The sequence below is a fragment of the Amyelois transitella genome, chromosome 16 (genome assembly GCF_032362555.1).
Source record: "Amyelois transitella isolate CPQ chromosome 16, ilAmyTran1.1, whole genome shotgun sequence".
NCBI classification, from domain to species: domain Eukaryota; kingdom Metazoa; phylum Arthropoda; class Insecta; order Lepidoptera; family Pyralidae; genus Amyelois; species Amyelois transitella.
The window spans coordinates 3,604,776-3,619,885 of NC_083519.1; the positions used below are offsets into that span (position 1 = coordinate 3,604,776).

Sequence of the window (15,110 nt, forward strand, 5' to 3'; positions counted from 1 at the left end):
AGAAATCCTTGATGAGTACAATCAACCGCCACCGGATAGTCGTCTTCGTCCAGGGCTGCCAATTAATATTTTATTAACTGCCAAGTGGACTGTGTGGCCGTTTAAACGAGTATCCAGTCTGTTTCCCTTCGATCGATGTTACTTCATCGTGTTTATCTCGTTTTATCTTTTTATGATTTTGTTTTATGATGTGGTACGGGTTGGGTATTCGTTTGATGGTTTGTTTACTGATGTTTTGCGCTATTTATTTAATTGAAAAAAAAAAAAAACTATTTGTCTTGGCTTTGCGCACAATGTGCACAAGTTTTTGTGATTATTTACTGTTATCAAAGTAGTTTTTATTTTTGACTAAAAGAAATGTCTTAAGCCAGTACCCAAGTACTTAAGTTTTATGAACGAATTACTTATAAATAGCTCTTCACCTATACCCGTTGCAGAATTTCATGAAATGTCCCCATAAAAAGTAAAAAACACAAAAGTCGTCGATAAATAACGAAAATGACAAATTTGACTATTCCGAAGTAGGAAGATATTTCTCATGTACAGTTACCTTTATTTAATTAAAGAATTTAAAATACATTATCCCAAGCACTCCGTTTTAATAACCTTATTTCATATGGCAATCGTGTTTTGGTTAGCTTTGTTTGGCTATGCAAAATAAAAGCGGTTTCCTCTGAAAATAGGTTCATTTGAAAAGAACATATTATACTTGTGCGGAATACTCTCAAAATCATATCAATTTGATAGATCTAAGGTTGGTGACAGTTGCTTATTGACAGCAAGAGTCGAACTTCTAGCAGTACTATGATGATATGATCCTATTTTAAAAGGACTTCGTTAGCCGTAAATGGCATTGTCAGCGGTTGAATAAGGCAGGGGTTGCAACCCTAGACTATCGATGCTGCGTAGGTGCTAGCAAGTGTGACGACAAAAACTAAAACTGAAATAAATGGGCGCGAAACGACTATTAGCGTCGTGGTCGAGGTAATACTTGCCTCGACCCGCCACCAACCACTGCCGTATTTGTATGGCCTATTACAAGAGAATAGTAAGTAGATATTTTTAATTTTCTGCGACATTTATTTTATCAATACTGTAAACTATTAGCTAAATCTACATAATGCACTTAATAATCAAATTGTTTTGTAATTATTTAAGTACAATAGCATGGCGGCGATGGAATGGCAATTGTATAAAATAATTAAATCACTATTGCAGAGAGTTTAGTTTAATAATGGTGACTTAATTCTTGAAACAAATAACACTTCTCATTCAAAATTTCCGACAGGTTGAAGTTGTCTGAGGCCACAATATATTCACAGCGAGTACGTAAATATGTCACGCTAAAATTCAGTCGCAACTTAAATTGAATTTAACTCAAGCCACGACCTGTCACTTATCGAATATAAATTCACTTAATAATCGTTACCAATTACGTGAGCGTTCGGCCTCGTACTATACGATTAAATATTACAGAAATGGTATATCAACCGATCACTGCGAAGGATTAAGATCTTTTTGCGAACGCTTGTAAGGGAGAAAATGAAGTATCAATTGAGTGTTGATTGGTCTTTTTGGTGAGAAGCCGGTAAAATCGTGAGGCGCGCCGGCCGGTCCGGTGCTCCGCCGCCGCCGGTGCCATGAGAAATGCTGGACGTTATGAAACCATCGCTGACAAACGACGAAAAGCCTTATCGTTAATATTTTTTCTGAATCACATTCCTGCCATGAAAATTCATTTCAAATTTTAAAATTGCCAAGTTAGTTTTAACAAATGTATGTATGTTTATGATCGAGCCTTGCAACTTTTAAATTAAATTAAACAGCCAAATCAAATTAAGCGTTGATATGATAGGTTTAAGTCATAATATAAAAAAATAAAAAAATATTAAAAAATTCAAACGGCCACCCCTAAAATACTACCGAATGCTAATCATTTCCATATAAACGCAACAGTTCATCAATCTATATGATTTTTAATTATTCTGGCTTGGGAATAGATACTCTTTTTTTCTTTTTTGTTATTTTGGAGGAGACAGATTGCTCGTGTCATATTTACACTTCCTCGGGTATGCGGCAGTTCGACATTGCCTCTGCTGCGAGCCTCGTCTCGTGTGGCGTGGCCGGCGGCGCTCGATTGTCTGTCACAGTCAAGTTCATGGTCTCTCAGCGGTCGTTCTGCAACATTTCCTTCTTCAGTCCTTCGTAATTTCCTTTTACTTTGTTCCCTTCCTTTTCTTTATATTTTGTATTGATTGTTTCTGGAGATAGTTTTTCTTAACTTAAGAATTAGCACATTTCACCCAATTCCATTAACCTCGGAATAAATTTCTAACATTTTAATCACGGTCAGCAGTGAGTCACAAAGATGCTTTCCGTAAGTAGTTTTGTATTGTAGAATAACTTGGATACGCGATCTTTCTTAAGCAACATTGAGTACAGTGAATTGTTCTCGACATTTGGCACAGGTCATCGAACTATACAATCAACTGTTTACCAACGGCTAATGGCGAAAATAGATTCGACAAAGACTTTTATAACTATCATAGATATTTATTTCGGAAAGCCTCACTGGTTCAATAAACCTTTTATAATTACACGTGTTATATATTTTTTTGCATCTTATTTGACTTACTCGAGGCATTTTAACATTCATCCAAAATATTCTAATAAAAGAAATTGTAAGTTGAATGGCCATCATAATAGCTTCATAAAAAGTTGTTTACTAGTTACCGGCTCTCGAGTTAGCTTCTGACGAGTTCACGTAGCAGTTATGGTGGATAGATATATAATTAGCGGAGTGGATTAATGGCTTAAGTTTATTTGTTCAAAAAACAATATTGATCCATTGGTGAAGAAAAATGGTAACAGACATATATGGGAAAGCTTTGAGTAGTATTTTGTGTTTGTATGGTAAGCTGTCGGATAAATCTTCGTAGATCACGAGGTTGTTAATGTGATATTCGTGTCGGCGTCGACAGATATACATACCGTTACTCTATTGTCGATTCAAATGCACGGAGCTTTCATATTTGTCCATGGAGAGTTGTATGACTCGTTCTAGTTGTCTAAATGAATGTATGGCTCGGTACAGGAAGTAAATGTAAGTGTATTTATATTAGAGTATTAGGTGCCGTGTGGTTCCCGGCACCATTACAAAAGAATAGGACCACTCCATCTCTTTCCCACGGATGTCGTAAGAGCCGACTAAGGGATAGACTTGGGATTCCTCTTTAATGTAAATCCCTGCCAATCTAAGGTCTGCCGCGCCGATGGATGCATGGCTAGGGGCGAGCCTAGTCTCGAGCGTGCCACTTCCGCCATGGGGTTGGGCGACCCCCAGGTAATGGCTAGCCTTACCCTGGCATGCGGGGCTCTGCTGGGGCGGACAAAATTTTTCCCTAGCGTCTCGTGGGAATCGCATGGATGCAAATTTTTTGAAAGAGCACCTAGATGGCGGCGATGGTGTCCGCACCCCATCACGTCTCGTTCCCGGCGGGAGCGGTATGCGGTCTGCTGAAAGCCGCTTTGCGACGATGAATGTAAGAGGAGGAATGAAGGATAAGATTGAGGAAGTATGCCAGATGATGGATGAAAGACGTTTGGATGTGTTGTGCGTGAATGAAACGAAGCGGAAAGGATGCGACGCGACGCAGCACGGCCCTTACACGGCGTATTGGTCTGGAATTTCCAGTACCAGCCGAGGCTGTCAAGGGGTCGGTCTAATTCTTTCTGCACGAATGGCTGAGTGCGTGAATGAGTATGAGTGTGTCAGCCCTCGTCTTCTATGGATTAGGCTGAAAGTTGGAATCACTCGGATCTTCGTTCTAGGTGTTTATGCACCTTGGGATGTGGGTTCGAGGGGTACAACATCAGCAAAAAGCGAAAACGAGGAGTTCTGGAATAGTGTAAGAGAAGTATTGAAAGTTACCAAGCCAAATGAGAAGATTATTATGTTAGGTGATTTTAATGGATGGGTGGGTGTAAAGCGTGATGGATATGAAAAGGTGCTTGGTGCGTTTGGTGACGAAAAGGTGAATGATAATGGAAGAAGTGTATTAGAAATTTGTCTAGAGTGGGATCTTTTTGTGTCGAACTCAATGTTTCAACATAAAGAGATCCACACCTACACAAGAGTGGAAGGTATTTTAAAAAGTATGATAGACTTTGTGATTGTAGATGAAAGATTGAAGAACAAAGTGCTGGATACCCGTGCATATCGCGGTGCTGGCATTGACTCGGACCATTTACTGGTGATATCCCGGATAAGGGGTATCTTCAATCGCTGGCGGCACAGGGTAAGGGAGCAAACCAGCGCTTTGGAAAGAGTAAAAGTAGAAAATTTGCAAGATATGGATGTAGGTAAGAAGTATATTAATAGACTGAAGGATGAATTTGAAGATTTAGAGGAAATGAGCGATATTGAAGATGGATGGAAGGAATTTAAAGAAAGAATTGTGAAAGTAGCTGTTGAAGTGTGTGGTGTAAGTAGAAGAAGGAAAGGAAAAAATCACAAAAATGCGTGGATGAGTAAAGATGTGCAAGAACTTGTGCGATTAAAGAAGAAAGCATGGCTGGATTTGTTAGCAGCAAAAGCTAACTTAAGAATGCAAGAGGTTATAGATGAAGATGTGAATGAAGCACGTAAGGAATATAAGAAAATGAAAGATTTGGTTAAGAAAGCTGTGATTAGAAAGAAAGAAGAGTATAAAGAGGATTTTGATAAAAGGCTATCAGAAGACTTTCAGTCAAATCTGAAAGTATTCTGGAAATCCGTAAGGTCAGCCCGAGGAAATACTATAACCAGAGAGCTGACTAGGATCAGATGCCAGGATGGTAGCGTTGTGAAAGGAGAAGAATGTGTACTAAAGATATGGAAGGACTATTTTGAAAGTTTATTTGAAAAAAAGGAAGGAAATAAGAAAGATTTCTGCTATAGCGAAGAAAAAGAGAATGAGATGGAAGGCGAAATTGAAATGTTCGAAATTGTGGAAGCACTTAAGAGTATGAAAGCGGGAAAGGCTGCTGGGTGTGATAGAGTGTCGGTCGAGATGCTTAAAGCAGGAAAAGGCGTAGTAGCTAGTCAGTTGTACTGCCTTTTCAATTTGTGTTGGAGAAGCGGCCGAGTACCAAAAGATTGGTGTAAGGCTGTTATCGTGCCACTTTACAAAGGAAAAGGGTCACAGCTGGACTGCAAAAATTATCGTGGTATAAGCCTGCTTAGCGTCGTCGGCAAATTGTATGCTAAGGTATTGATTAATAGAGTCAGGAATGAAACTGATGACAAAATATGGGATGCTCAAGCGGGATTTCGAAAGGGAATGGGATGTACTGATCAGGTCTTTTCCTTGCGGTGCATAGCCGAAAAGTTTTTGGCCAAGAGTCAAAAAGTCTATTGCACATTCGTAGATCTGGAAAAGGCCTATGACAGAGTTGAGAGGAATGAATTGTGGTCAGCACTTTCTAGGCATGGGGTGAGCAGTCTCTTAATACGAGCACTGAAATCCTTATATGAGGATTCGAGTGCTTGTGTCAGGATAAACGGAGCGCACACTGAGTGGTTTAAGATTGAGAAAGGCGTTAGGCAAGGATGTGTTGCGTCACCGTGGCTGTTCAACCTATTTATGGATAGCTGTTTGACAGATTTGAAAGAGTCTAAAAGTGGATTAAGGATGAATGAGTTACTCGTCAAATGTCTGCTCTATGCCGACGATCAGGTTATACTGGCGTCATCAGCGGAGGAGTTACAGGAGATGGTAAACTGTATGCATGAAGTTTTAAAAGAGAAAGGAATGAAAGTGAACGTAAGTAAAACTAAAACACTGGTTTTTGAAATGGAGAAAGAAATGACAGCATGTAATATTTTGATTGGAGGAGAAAAAGTGGAGCAAGTGAAAGAGTTTGTATATCTAGGATCAAAGTTTACATCAGATGGCAAGTATGATAGTGATATTGAAAGGAGAGTGAACGCGGGGAACATGGTGAATGGAGCTTTGCATGCCTTTATGAGCAGTCAGAAACTATCCAAAAAGGCTCGACTGGCTGTGCACAGGGGCGTGTTGGTCCCGACATTAATGTATGGGAGTGAAAGTTGGGTATGGCAAAAGAAGCATGAAAGCAGAATAAATGCAGTGGAAATGAGAGCGTTAAGGAGTATGATGGGTGTGAAATTGAGTGACAGGATAAGGAACAGCGTGATAAGGGAATGTTGTGATGTGAAAGAAGATGTAGTTACAGGAATAGAAAAGGGTATGTTAAGATGGTTCGGTCATGTGGAGAGGATGAATGAAAGCAGGTTGACTAAGCAGATATACAAGGAGAGTGTGGAGGGAAAGGTCGGAGTGGGAAGACCTAGACGAACGTATCTTGATCAAATTAAGGACGTCCTGGTAAAGGGTCAGGTCAAAAGTACCCGAAACCGCCGAGCTTGTATGAAGAGAGTTATGAATGTGGACGAAGCGAAAGAAGTATGCAGAGATCGTGGCAAGTGGAAAGAGGTAGTCTCTGCCTACCCCTCCGGGAAAGAGGCGTGATTTTATGTATGTATGTATGTATGTATGTATTTATATTAAAATAATACTCAAAAATAAATAAAATAAATCAGCAATAGTGCTTAGCAACTCCAGTACAAACAATATCACTGCCAAAGTGTCATTACCATATGGCATAGCTAGCCAGTCAATATACTTAAGCACTAAAACTGTACTAAAATAGTCGTAAAGGCCTTGTTTATAAAAAAAAACGAAGTCGTCGCCACCACAGCCATCAGTTATGGGGTTGTTTCCGTAGTATTTGATATGCAAGAGGTGATAAGGTCGGCGGCCACACGACACTTGCTAAACCCCTTGCAGTGCCGAGGGTTGCTCGCCCTTCCGCCTTATTGATTAGCACCCCCGGAAAATCAACTAATGTTGAATAGAAACCAACACACCGCGTCATTGCATTTTACCATAACAACAATAAATGATGACAACGTATATAATAAGCCTGCTACATGTTTGATAGTTTGCAAGGGCTTTAAAACTTAAGACGTCCTTAGAAACTCATTTGATAAAAAAAAAACAACTACCTATGTTTTTTCTTGATGCAACAAAGAATTTATCTAGTATCTGTTTACGTTTATGTTAAAAAACTAGCAGTATGTAGGAGGATTTTAGGTAGGTATTCTATTTTAAGTAGAAGGAATTTTAAATTATTATGCATTTTCATTAATAATAGTATCATATTATCTGTGGTTAGTATGTAAAATAGTTAATTTTATTACGGCGAATGATTGCGAGAAACGTGCGACCGCAAGCGAATTACTCGGATCAACCGCGGCGCGTTAGCCAATTCAAATAGGAGCGTGTTGTAAATCCCTTGCTTTCATTGTGTTATCGAGAGTCGTGAGTTGTGCATTCATTCTGAAAAGGCAACCTGGTAACACTGCAAATAAATGTTTGCAAGAAATTACCTTTGTTTGTTTGATCCCAGAGTTTAGTAGTTGTACTTTGGGCTAATTAAGTTCCAATTGCTCAGTCACGAGAGCTGACGGATTGGACAAAAAATTCACTATAAATAACAGGCAGTATAAATAGCTTCGCCAATATATTTCACACTTGCCTATTCTCATATGTAAGTAAATAACAAAAAGTCAGGGTGTGAGGGTTTTGCTACATTAAAATAATGTAGCAAAACCCTCACTGGGAAAAGTCTGCCAACAACACAGTGGTATTTAAGGTATGAATGGTTCGACATGAGTATAAACATTTATTGCGGTCAGCAAGGGGCTTGATTGCAACACTTTAAAGTCGGTTGCACCAAATCAATCATGGAATGCTAATGATACCCCTGAATAAGTCTAAATTGTAGTTATTTCTAATGCAATAGCTGCTTGCTGCTTGGTCGTGTGATTATAAGGCAGTTACTGAGAAATCATTAATTTACAACTTTTACTAAACTAACCTTTGAAAATTGCATTACGCACACTGGAGATAAAGAGGTGGCATGACATTTGAATTTAGTAAATATATAAATTAATCATTAGGACATACAGAGATACGACATCATACGTCTGTCTGCCTTAAAAGTTATGCATCAAATTACTTAGTTGTTTAGACGCCACATCAGTGCACTCTTTGAAGAAAAAAATAAAGGCAAGGTAGTAACTTAGAATTTTTCTTAGGTTTGATCTTATCTATCAATCCATAATCATTCTTCTTTCGTTTAATATTTAACGGGATGTTGTCAGTACTATGACAGACCGCACTCTAAATATATTGTAAGGTTACTCTTCGAGTTCTTTCTTTCTAATTACTCCCGACCAATACCCAAAGAAAACATTTTAAAAAATGAGTATTTTTACAAGAAGATCGTCTGTTTCAGTTCCCGTCACCGGCCGCCGAGAATGTTGCTTGCGGTAGCAGCACATCTTCGTCCACATCATCTTCGTCATCGTCTTCGTCCTCGTCATCGTCGTCATCGTCATCCGACTCGGACACTGCGGACGCCGCTGGCGGCTCCGCACACGCGTCCGCCGATGACTCTAGTGCTGCGCTCGTTGCTGCTTGTCAGCTTCAGGTATACACACTGTTCTTGTAATTTTGTGAAAGCGCACCCCACACATTATTCGGCTTGTATAACCGGAAGAAGAGAAGAAGCGGAAGATTGGGTATTAGTGGTATTTAATTTCGTATGCATCTTCGCCGAAATGTTTAATTTTTCGAGATAAATCTGACTTTCATGCAACCAAGAGACCATAGAGAAAATAAGCAATTATGAAAAATTATAACTGAGTTTTTTTTATCAGGAATATACATTTTGACAGTTCACCAATTCATCGAGTAAAGGAAATGGTGACTTTTAACATAGTACACATCAATTAGTCGATAGTTCCGCTATCATATGAGACCTATTTAAAACAAGACTAAAATATATCGCCAGGTCATCGACGATGCAGACCTCGCGGAACTATTTCCAGAGCAAGCATCGAACGCGCCTGCGCAGCAACCCAACTTTTCTACGTTTTCTGTTCACAATGCCTCACCGGAAAACGACGATAAGTCCATCGCAGACAACGGTAAGTTCAGTAAAATATAACTTTTTTAAATATGCGTAAAATTTCCCTCACGGGGCTGTTGGTGGTAAAAGACTTCAAAAGTGTGGTGTAATTTAAAATAATTCCATAACATTTATTTCGCAGGTGACGGTTCGAGCAGTGAAATGGAACTTACGCCTCAGTTGGTGACCGCTGCTATTCAAAGAGCTACTGCTGATTCATCTAGTTCAGAAAACGAATGTTCTAATTCTGAACCAGGGCATCCTAGCACAACTCACTACGCTTCGAGTCTTTTACAGCATTTCGAAGCTCAAACACAGCTAATTAGTAGTAGCACCACGCCTTTAGCATCTATAAGCGCTGGGGCTTCATCGGCGTTAACGTGTGGATTGAATTCGGATCCTATTGAAAGCGTTGGCATAAGTGATTGTGTTCTAGGACAAATTAATAACTTGCCAGAAATACCACCTATTACTCCAAACTTTTTAACGGATGCTCAGCATCTAAGTCCACAGCAAACAGAAGAACTCAATCAAATAGATAAAGATCTGGAAGAAATAACTTCTGTCACCGAAGGAATGACAATACCAAATCCTAGTTTAGATGATTGTGTTGACAACAATGATTTTATGAGTTTAGATATAACACAAAGTGGTTCAGAATTAGGTAACGCAAACGATTTATTAAAAAGTTCTCCAATTACTATGGTTGGAACAGATATGAATCATCTCAGTCATATAGATACTCAAAAGTTAGATACTATGAGCACAAATTCTGTTGAATCTCAAGAGGATGTAAAAAACGTTATTGTAGAATCGAGAAGAAAACGAGGTAGACCTCGAAAAGTAAAGAAAGCAGAAGAACAATTCCTTAGGAAAAATCTAGAATCTCGGAAAGAAGATAAATCTGCCGTAAATGTAATCAATTTTCATAATAATAATGATCCTCCAAATGTTTCACCAGATTCCGGTATATTGTCGAGTCATAACAATTCTCCCGCGCATTCGCCTTTAGGTCAGCATGGTGAAGATGAGAGTCATAGCAGGCTAGCTAGGAAATCAATTCAAAAAGAAAACACAAGGGAAAGACGGCCAGTAAGATCAAAATCAAAAAGTAGAAATAAAGCACATAATAGATCTGACTCTAGTGACTGTGATTATCAGAAGAAGAGGATAGAAAATGAAGTGAAAAAAATTAAAACTGAAGCTCCATCTCCCGTCCCACTAAAACAGGAGCCAAATAGGTATGAAAAGAACAAAAGAAGTGAGCAAAAGTTAGATATTGCAGCTTTGGATAGAATGTTGTATGCTACTGACAAAGTATTGTATCCACCTAGAAAAAAAGTAGGTCGTAAACCTCAAAGTAAAACGAAACCTACGACGAAAACGACACCCAAAACTTTAAAAGATAAAAATCAGTACGACTCTGGAGATAGTGATGACGATTCAATGCCATCAAACAGATCAGTTTTATCAGGAGTTTACGCAAAAAGAAAAGAACTTAATAGTAAACTCGCTAGTTTACCCAAGAAGACAAGTAAAAGCTTTACAAATACATGGAGAGATCATCAAAGTGAAAATGAAGCGGCTGGGGATGATCCTCTTGATCCTACTTGGAAACAAATTGATCTGAATCCTAAATACAAAGATATATTATCTGGTTACAAAAGTGATCATGAATTTAAGCCTTATAGGAGCTGTAGTAGGGTGATCGAATCGGGATATAAGAGCGATTACGGGTGTAGGTCCGGTTATAAAAGTGATTTTTACCGCTCGGGTTATAAAACTGATCATAAATCTGGATACAAAAGTGACAAGTCAGGCTATAAAACAGATTATAGCGTGAGAAGTATGCGTAGGCGCACGAGAAAATTAAAGAAGACTAGATCTGTTAGAGACAGATCCTATTATAAAAATCAAAAACACTTTGTATCTGATCAAGAAATAATATTACTGACAAATAAAACTTATAGTTGCCTTAATTTAGGGAACAGTTCTAGCGATTCTGAATGTGATACCTATCTACGAAAACCCAGTGCTAGTCCTAAATATGTAAGCGTTTGTACTAAATATCCATTGCCTCAAAAATATGACTTTGGATTTTCGAAAATGAATAGGAAGCAAGTTCTGCGTGTTAATTCGTCTGACCCTTTTGCACCGGGTCCTGTATTCAGTGGTTTACAGAGGCCAGTGACAACGTATAATATTTTTAAAGTGAGTCACAATAACAATAATACACTTTTAAAATCACCGACAAAAAGTAGTTACATAGGAACTCCATTACCCGCTTTGAAACCAGTATTTGCACATAAATTTGGAGCCTCGCCAATATGCACAGTTGCCAGAGCAAGTACGAAGAAGGACAATCATTCACCAAGAAATCTGTCACCCAAAAGCCGGAAACAAAAAAACTGTAATGTTTTATTTCCAAATCCTACTAAAAAAGAAACTTATGTCAAACCGCTTCCAAGCATATTTGAAAAAGCTAAAAATAGTTACATACCGAATAAGTCTTTATTACGAAATGTATTTCTTAATTTAAAGAAACCTCATATTAAACCATCATTTCACATTAGAAAACACAGAAGAACTGTTGTTCTTGCACCACCAAAAATTAATTTGAAACAAATAGAAAGACCATCACGGATTACAATAAAAACAGAAAATAGACATCATAGACACAGAAGCAAACGAAGACATCGTTCAAGATCTGTGTCCAAATGCCGCGAGTCCTATTCTAAGGTCTTAGATTTAGTAGATCAAAAATTTTGTCAAGATATGGATAGTTTGGTTTCAAATTTTATTAAATTATGCCAAATTGCTCCAATGATTGCTAATGTCACACAAAACCAGACCAAAAGCATGGATAAGTCTATTGCCGAACCCGCTCCACCAAAAGTTGTAAAAAGAGGATCAAAAAAACGAAAAACCTCAGATAATCAAGAGACAGCAACTCCTACATCAAAAAGAAGGCATAAAAAGCAATTGGCCGAATCTCAGAACAAAGGAGGCAAAGATACCAATGAACATAAACTGCCACTAAAGAAGAGGCATTACCATATTAATTCTTCCACCAGCAACTCGTTGAGTCTTAGTTTAGTTCCAACAGAATTTGATGAACATTCAAAAAATGGTTCCAGTCCCGAAAAAATCTTATGCACTGAAATTGACTGTTTGGGTGAAGAATCTCATAAAGCTAAGATTTCACATGAAAAGGGCAAAAAAGGTAGCGAAAATTCTAAAAGTTCGGTAAATTCAAACAACAATAATTTAACCCAGGAAATCAAGAATCAATCAGATATTACAAAACTATCAAAAATAAGTGTGGGCACGTCTACAGAGTCGGCCGTTAATGCTTTAGTTGATCTGGTTAACGAAATAAATACGACGACAGGATCAAAAAATAATTTAATTTCATTTGATGAAGAAATCGCTTCTAAAAAACGCAGTCCTGAACAATCAGAACTATCAAAAAAGATTATCGAAACATCGGAAAAACTTAAAGCTGTAGATAAATTGGTACAAGACTTAGAAAAATCTTTACCAAAATCAAAGGAAAATGATACCAAAGCCGAATCATCTAAACAAGAAGCCCACAAAATATCATCACCACGATTAGAGACCAAACAATCACCTATTAGAAACCCTGCTCCAATTGTTACTCCAAAGAAAAGACATAGGCTGGAAGCAGATAAAGTTATTTCAAATTTAAGTTTACATCACGTAGTGCAATCTTTGTCCAAAAAATTATCAGAAGATGAATCAAGTAACTTGATTAATGTAAAAGACGTTAATCAGAATAATAAAGACATTGCTAATAGTGAGAAATCGGATACTGCTTCGCCCAATAATTCTGGTACAATAAGTAATACCAGTGTAGATCCTTTAAAAAGTATGTCAGCGCGCTCACTCTATAAAAGTTCTATACCTCCCGCGCAAAAATCAGAGATTATGACACGCAAGAAAAATAGACTTGAAGGTCTAACCAGTAATCTAGTCTCCAAAATTAATCCAAGTGCAGCTACAAAAGTATTAGATACTTTATTGAACAACAATATTCGTAAATCTATCGAATCCCGTATATTAGAAAAAGAAAAAACTACTGATAGTAATATCAAATTACCAGATGATAAAAAACAGAAAGATAGTTCGCAAATGAATACTCGCGCAACTGTGATAAAGTCTCCCGTATCAAAAGGTAAAGTTATTGACACGAAAAAGGGAAAGTCTCCAGACCAAATATCAGAGCAAATTTTAGTCGTCGAAGTTGATAAGCCGACAGGAATATTTGAACCGTCAGTTGATATAGAAGACCAGATACCTAAATCGTCGATATGTGTAAACAATTTAATTGCCGATGCCAATAAATCTAGAGGCAAGACTAGGAGTGAGAACAAACATGCCAATGCCTTGTTAAACCCAATTGATACCGAAACCGAAATACCACTAGCACTCCTTTCAGAAACTTCCGATCCTATTATAAGACCAAAAAGAGGAGAATCAATAGCATCAGTTTTATCTGACAAAATACAAGAAACAACAGGAGGTCACAATTTACGACAACCTAAAAGAAATATAGTGAGCGAAAGTGAAGATTTGAGCGACAACAAAAAGAAAAAGAAGACAAGTAATATCATCCGAGAAAGCAAATTAGTTTTGCCTCCTAAAATGTTGATTCCAAAAGTTCAAGCTGAAAGACTACCAATTATGGCATCAACGAAGAAAATAACAACCGTCGAGAAAAAATCAAGTGTCAATGAATCCTGTGAAAATAAAGCAGCGGAAGTATCAAAGAAAAAGGCACGACGGCGGAAGGCTATCAATAGAACTGGTTTTCCTAGCATAAAGAAGAAAAAGAAAAAGGTCGAGCCAAATATTCTGAATTTGACCTCTGACAGTCATTTTACATCCGATACAGACAATAATTCTGCCTTTGAAAGAGTTCCAAAAGACGGAGAAGCCATGAGCAGTTTCTTGGAAAGAACTACTAGTAAGAAACCAGAGCTAAAAGTAGTGCTTAATAAAGAAGACTGTCCTAAACAGGGGCGTTTAACAGTGGTCGCTCTTGAAAAACTACAGGGCAAAGAAATTGTTACAGATAGCATTAAAAACAGTACTAAATCTGAAAACAATGAACCAGTTGAGAAGAAAAACACTGGCTCTTCTATTTTGAGAGCTCCATCGCTTCAATTGAAAAATAAAGCTGAAAAAGAACTGAAAAATCATGTAAATAAATGGGAGGTGCTCAGTGAGACTGACAGTATTCCATCATTAGCTAGTTCAATTAGCAATGACCCTGAAGATAGCATACCTTTAAGCTTATTAAATTTGAAATCAAGTAGGCCAGGAAGTAGACTTGATAGTTTGGAAAGACTGAAACGTAAAACTAGGGCGATGTCTCCGTCACAAGAAATAGAAGAAATATTTTCAAAGCGAAAGCTGGTAGAGAGAAATCATAAAGTTGCACTAAGACCAAAGTCCAGCTTAGCTGTGCTCTGTCCTACTGAGAAAAGATTGACTCGGAGTTCGGATATATCTAATGATGAGCAGAAAACTGTTAAAAATAAGAAAGTCGACAACAAAAAGGCATTACCAGAGTCTGATGAAAAATGTGAGAAAGCTATGAGTATTGTGACAAGAAGGAAGTCTAGATCTTGTCAAGTCAATAAGAAGATGCGAGAGGTACAATCGAGTTCAAGAGAGAGTTCACTGGATACTATTGTAAGCCGAAGACTGAATCCCAAATCCCGAGAGCCTTCTTTAGATACGCTCCGAGATCACGACGAGAACGATCCTTTGCCGCTGAATGAGAAAGAGATAGACTTTGAAAAGAGTATTGATGTTCTTTCGAAGAGTATTATTTGCAAGAAACGCGTTGCTTCATCGCGTGACGATAGTCCAGCTAGCAGCGTGGATAACAGAGATAAACCTGTCGTGTCTAAACGAAACCCGCGGTTGAGGAAGAAATTTTTGGTTGCGGGTCTATTTTCCGATTACTACAAGGATGAGTAAGTGTTAAAAATCTTATTTACATACATATAATCATGTTTATGTCTTGAAAAGACTGAAGGGCC

The 15,110-nt window shown here is 38.0% G+C and overlaps 1 protein-coding gene across 4 annotated transcripts in view; it reads left to right on the forward strand.

Annotated features, from left to right (window-relative positions):
* The window catches only part of LOC106129588 (histone-lysine N-methyltransferase ash1), a 43,383-nt gene that overhangs the window by 19,304 nt on the left and 8,969 nt on the right, over positions 1–15,110 (forward strand). For all 4 annotated transcript variants that reach the window (XM_060948384.1, XM_060948385.1, XM_060948383.1 and 1 more), the window contains 3 exons: positions 8,365–8,559; positions 8,923–9,058; positions 9,182–15,044. In XM_060948384.1, the coding sequence (XP_060804367.1) occupies positions 8,365–8,559; positions 8,923–9,058; positions 9,182–15,044 (6,194 nt within the window). The remainder of the gene's footprint in view (positions 1–8,364; positions 8,560–8,922; positions 9,059–9,181; positions 15,045–15,110) is intronic.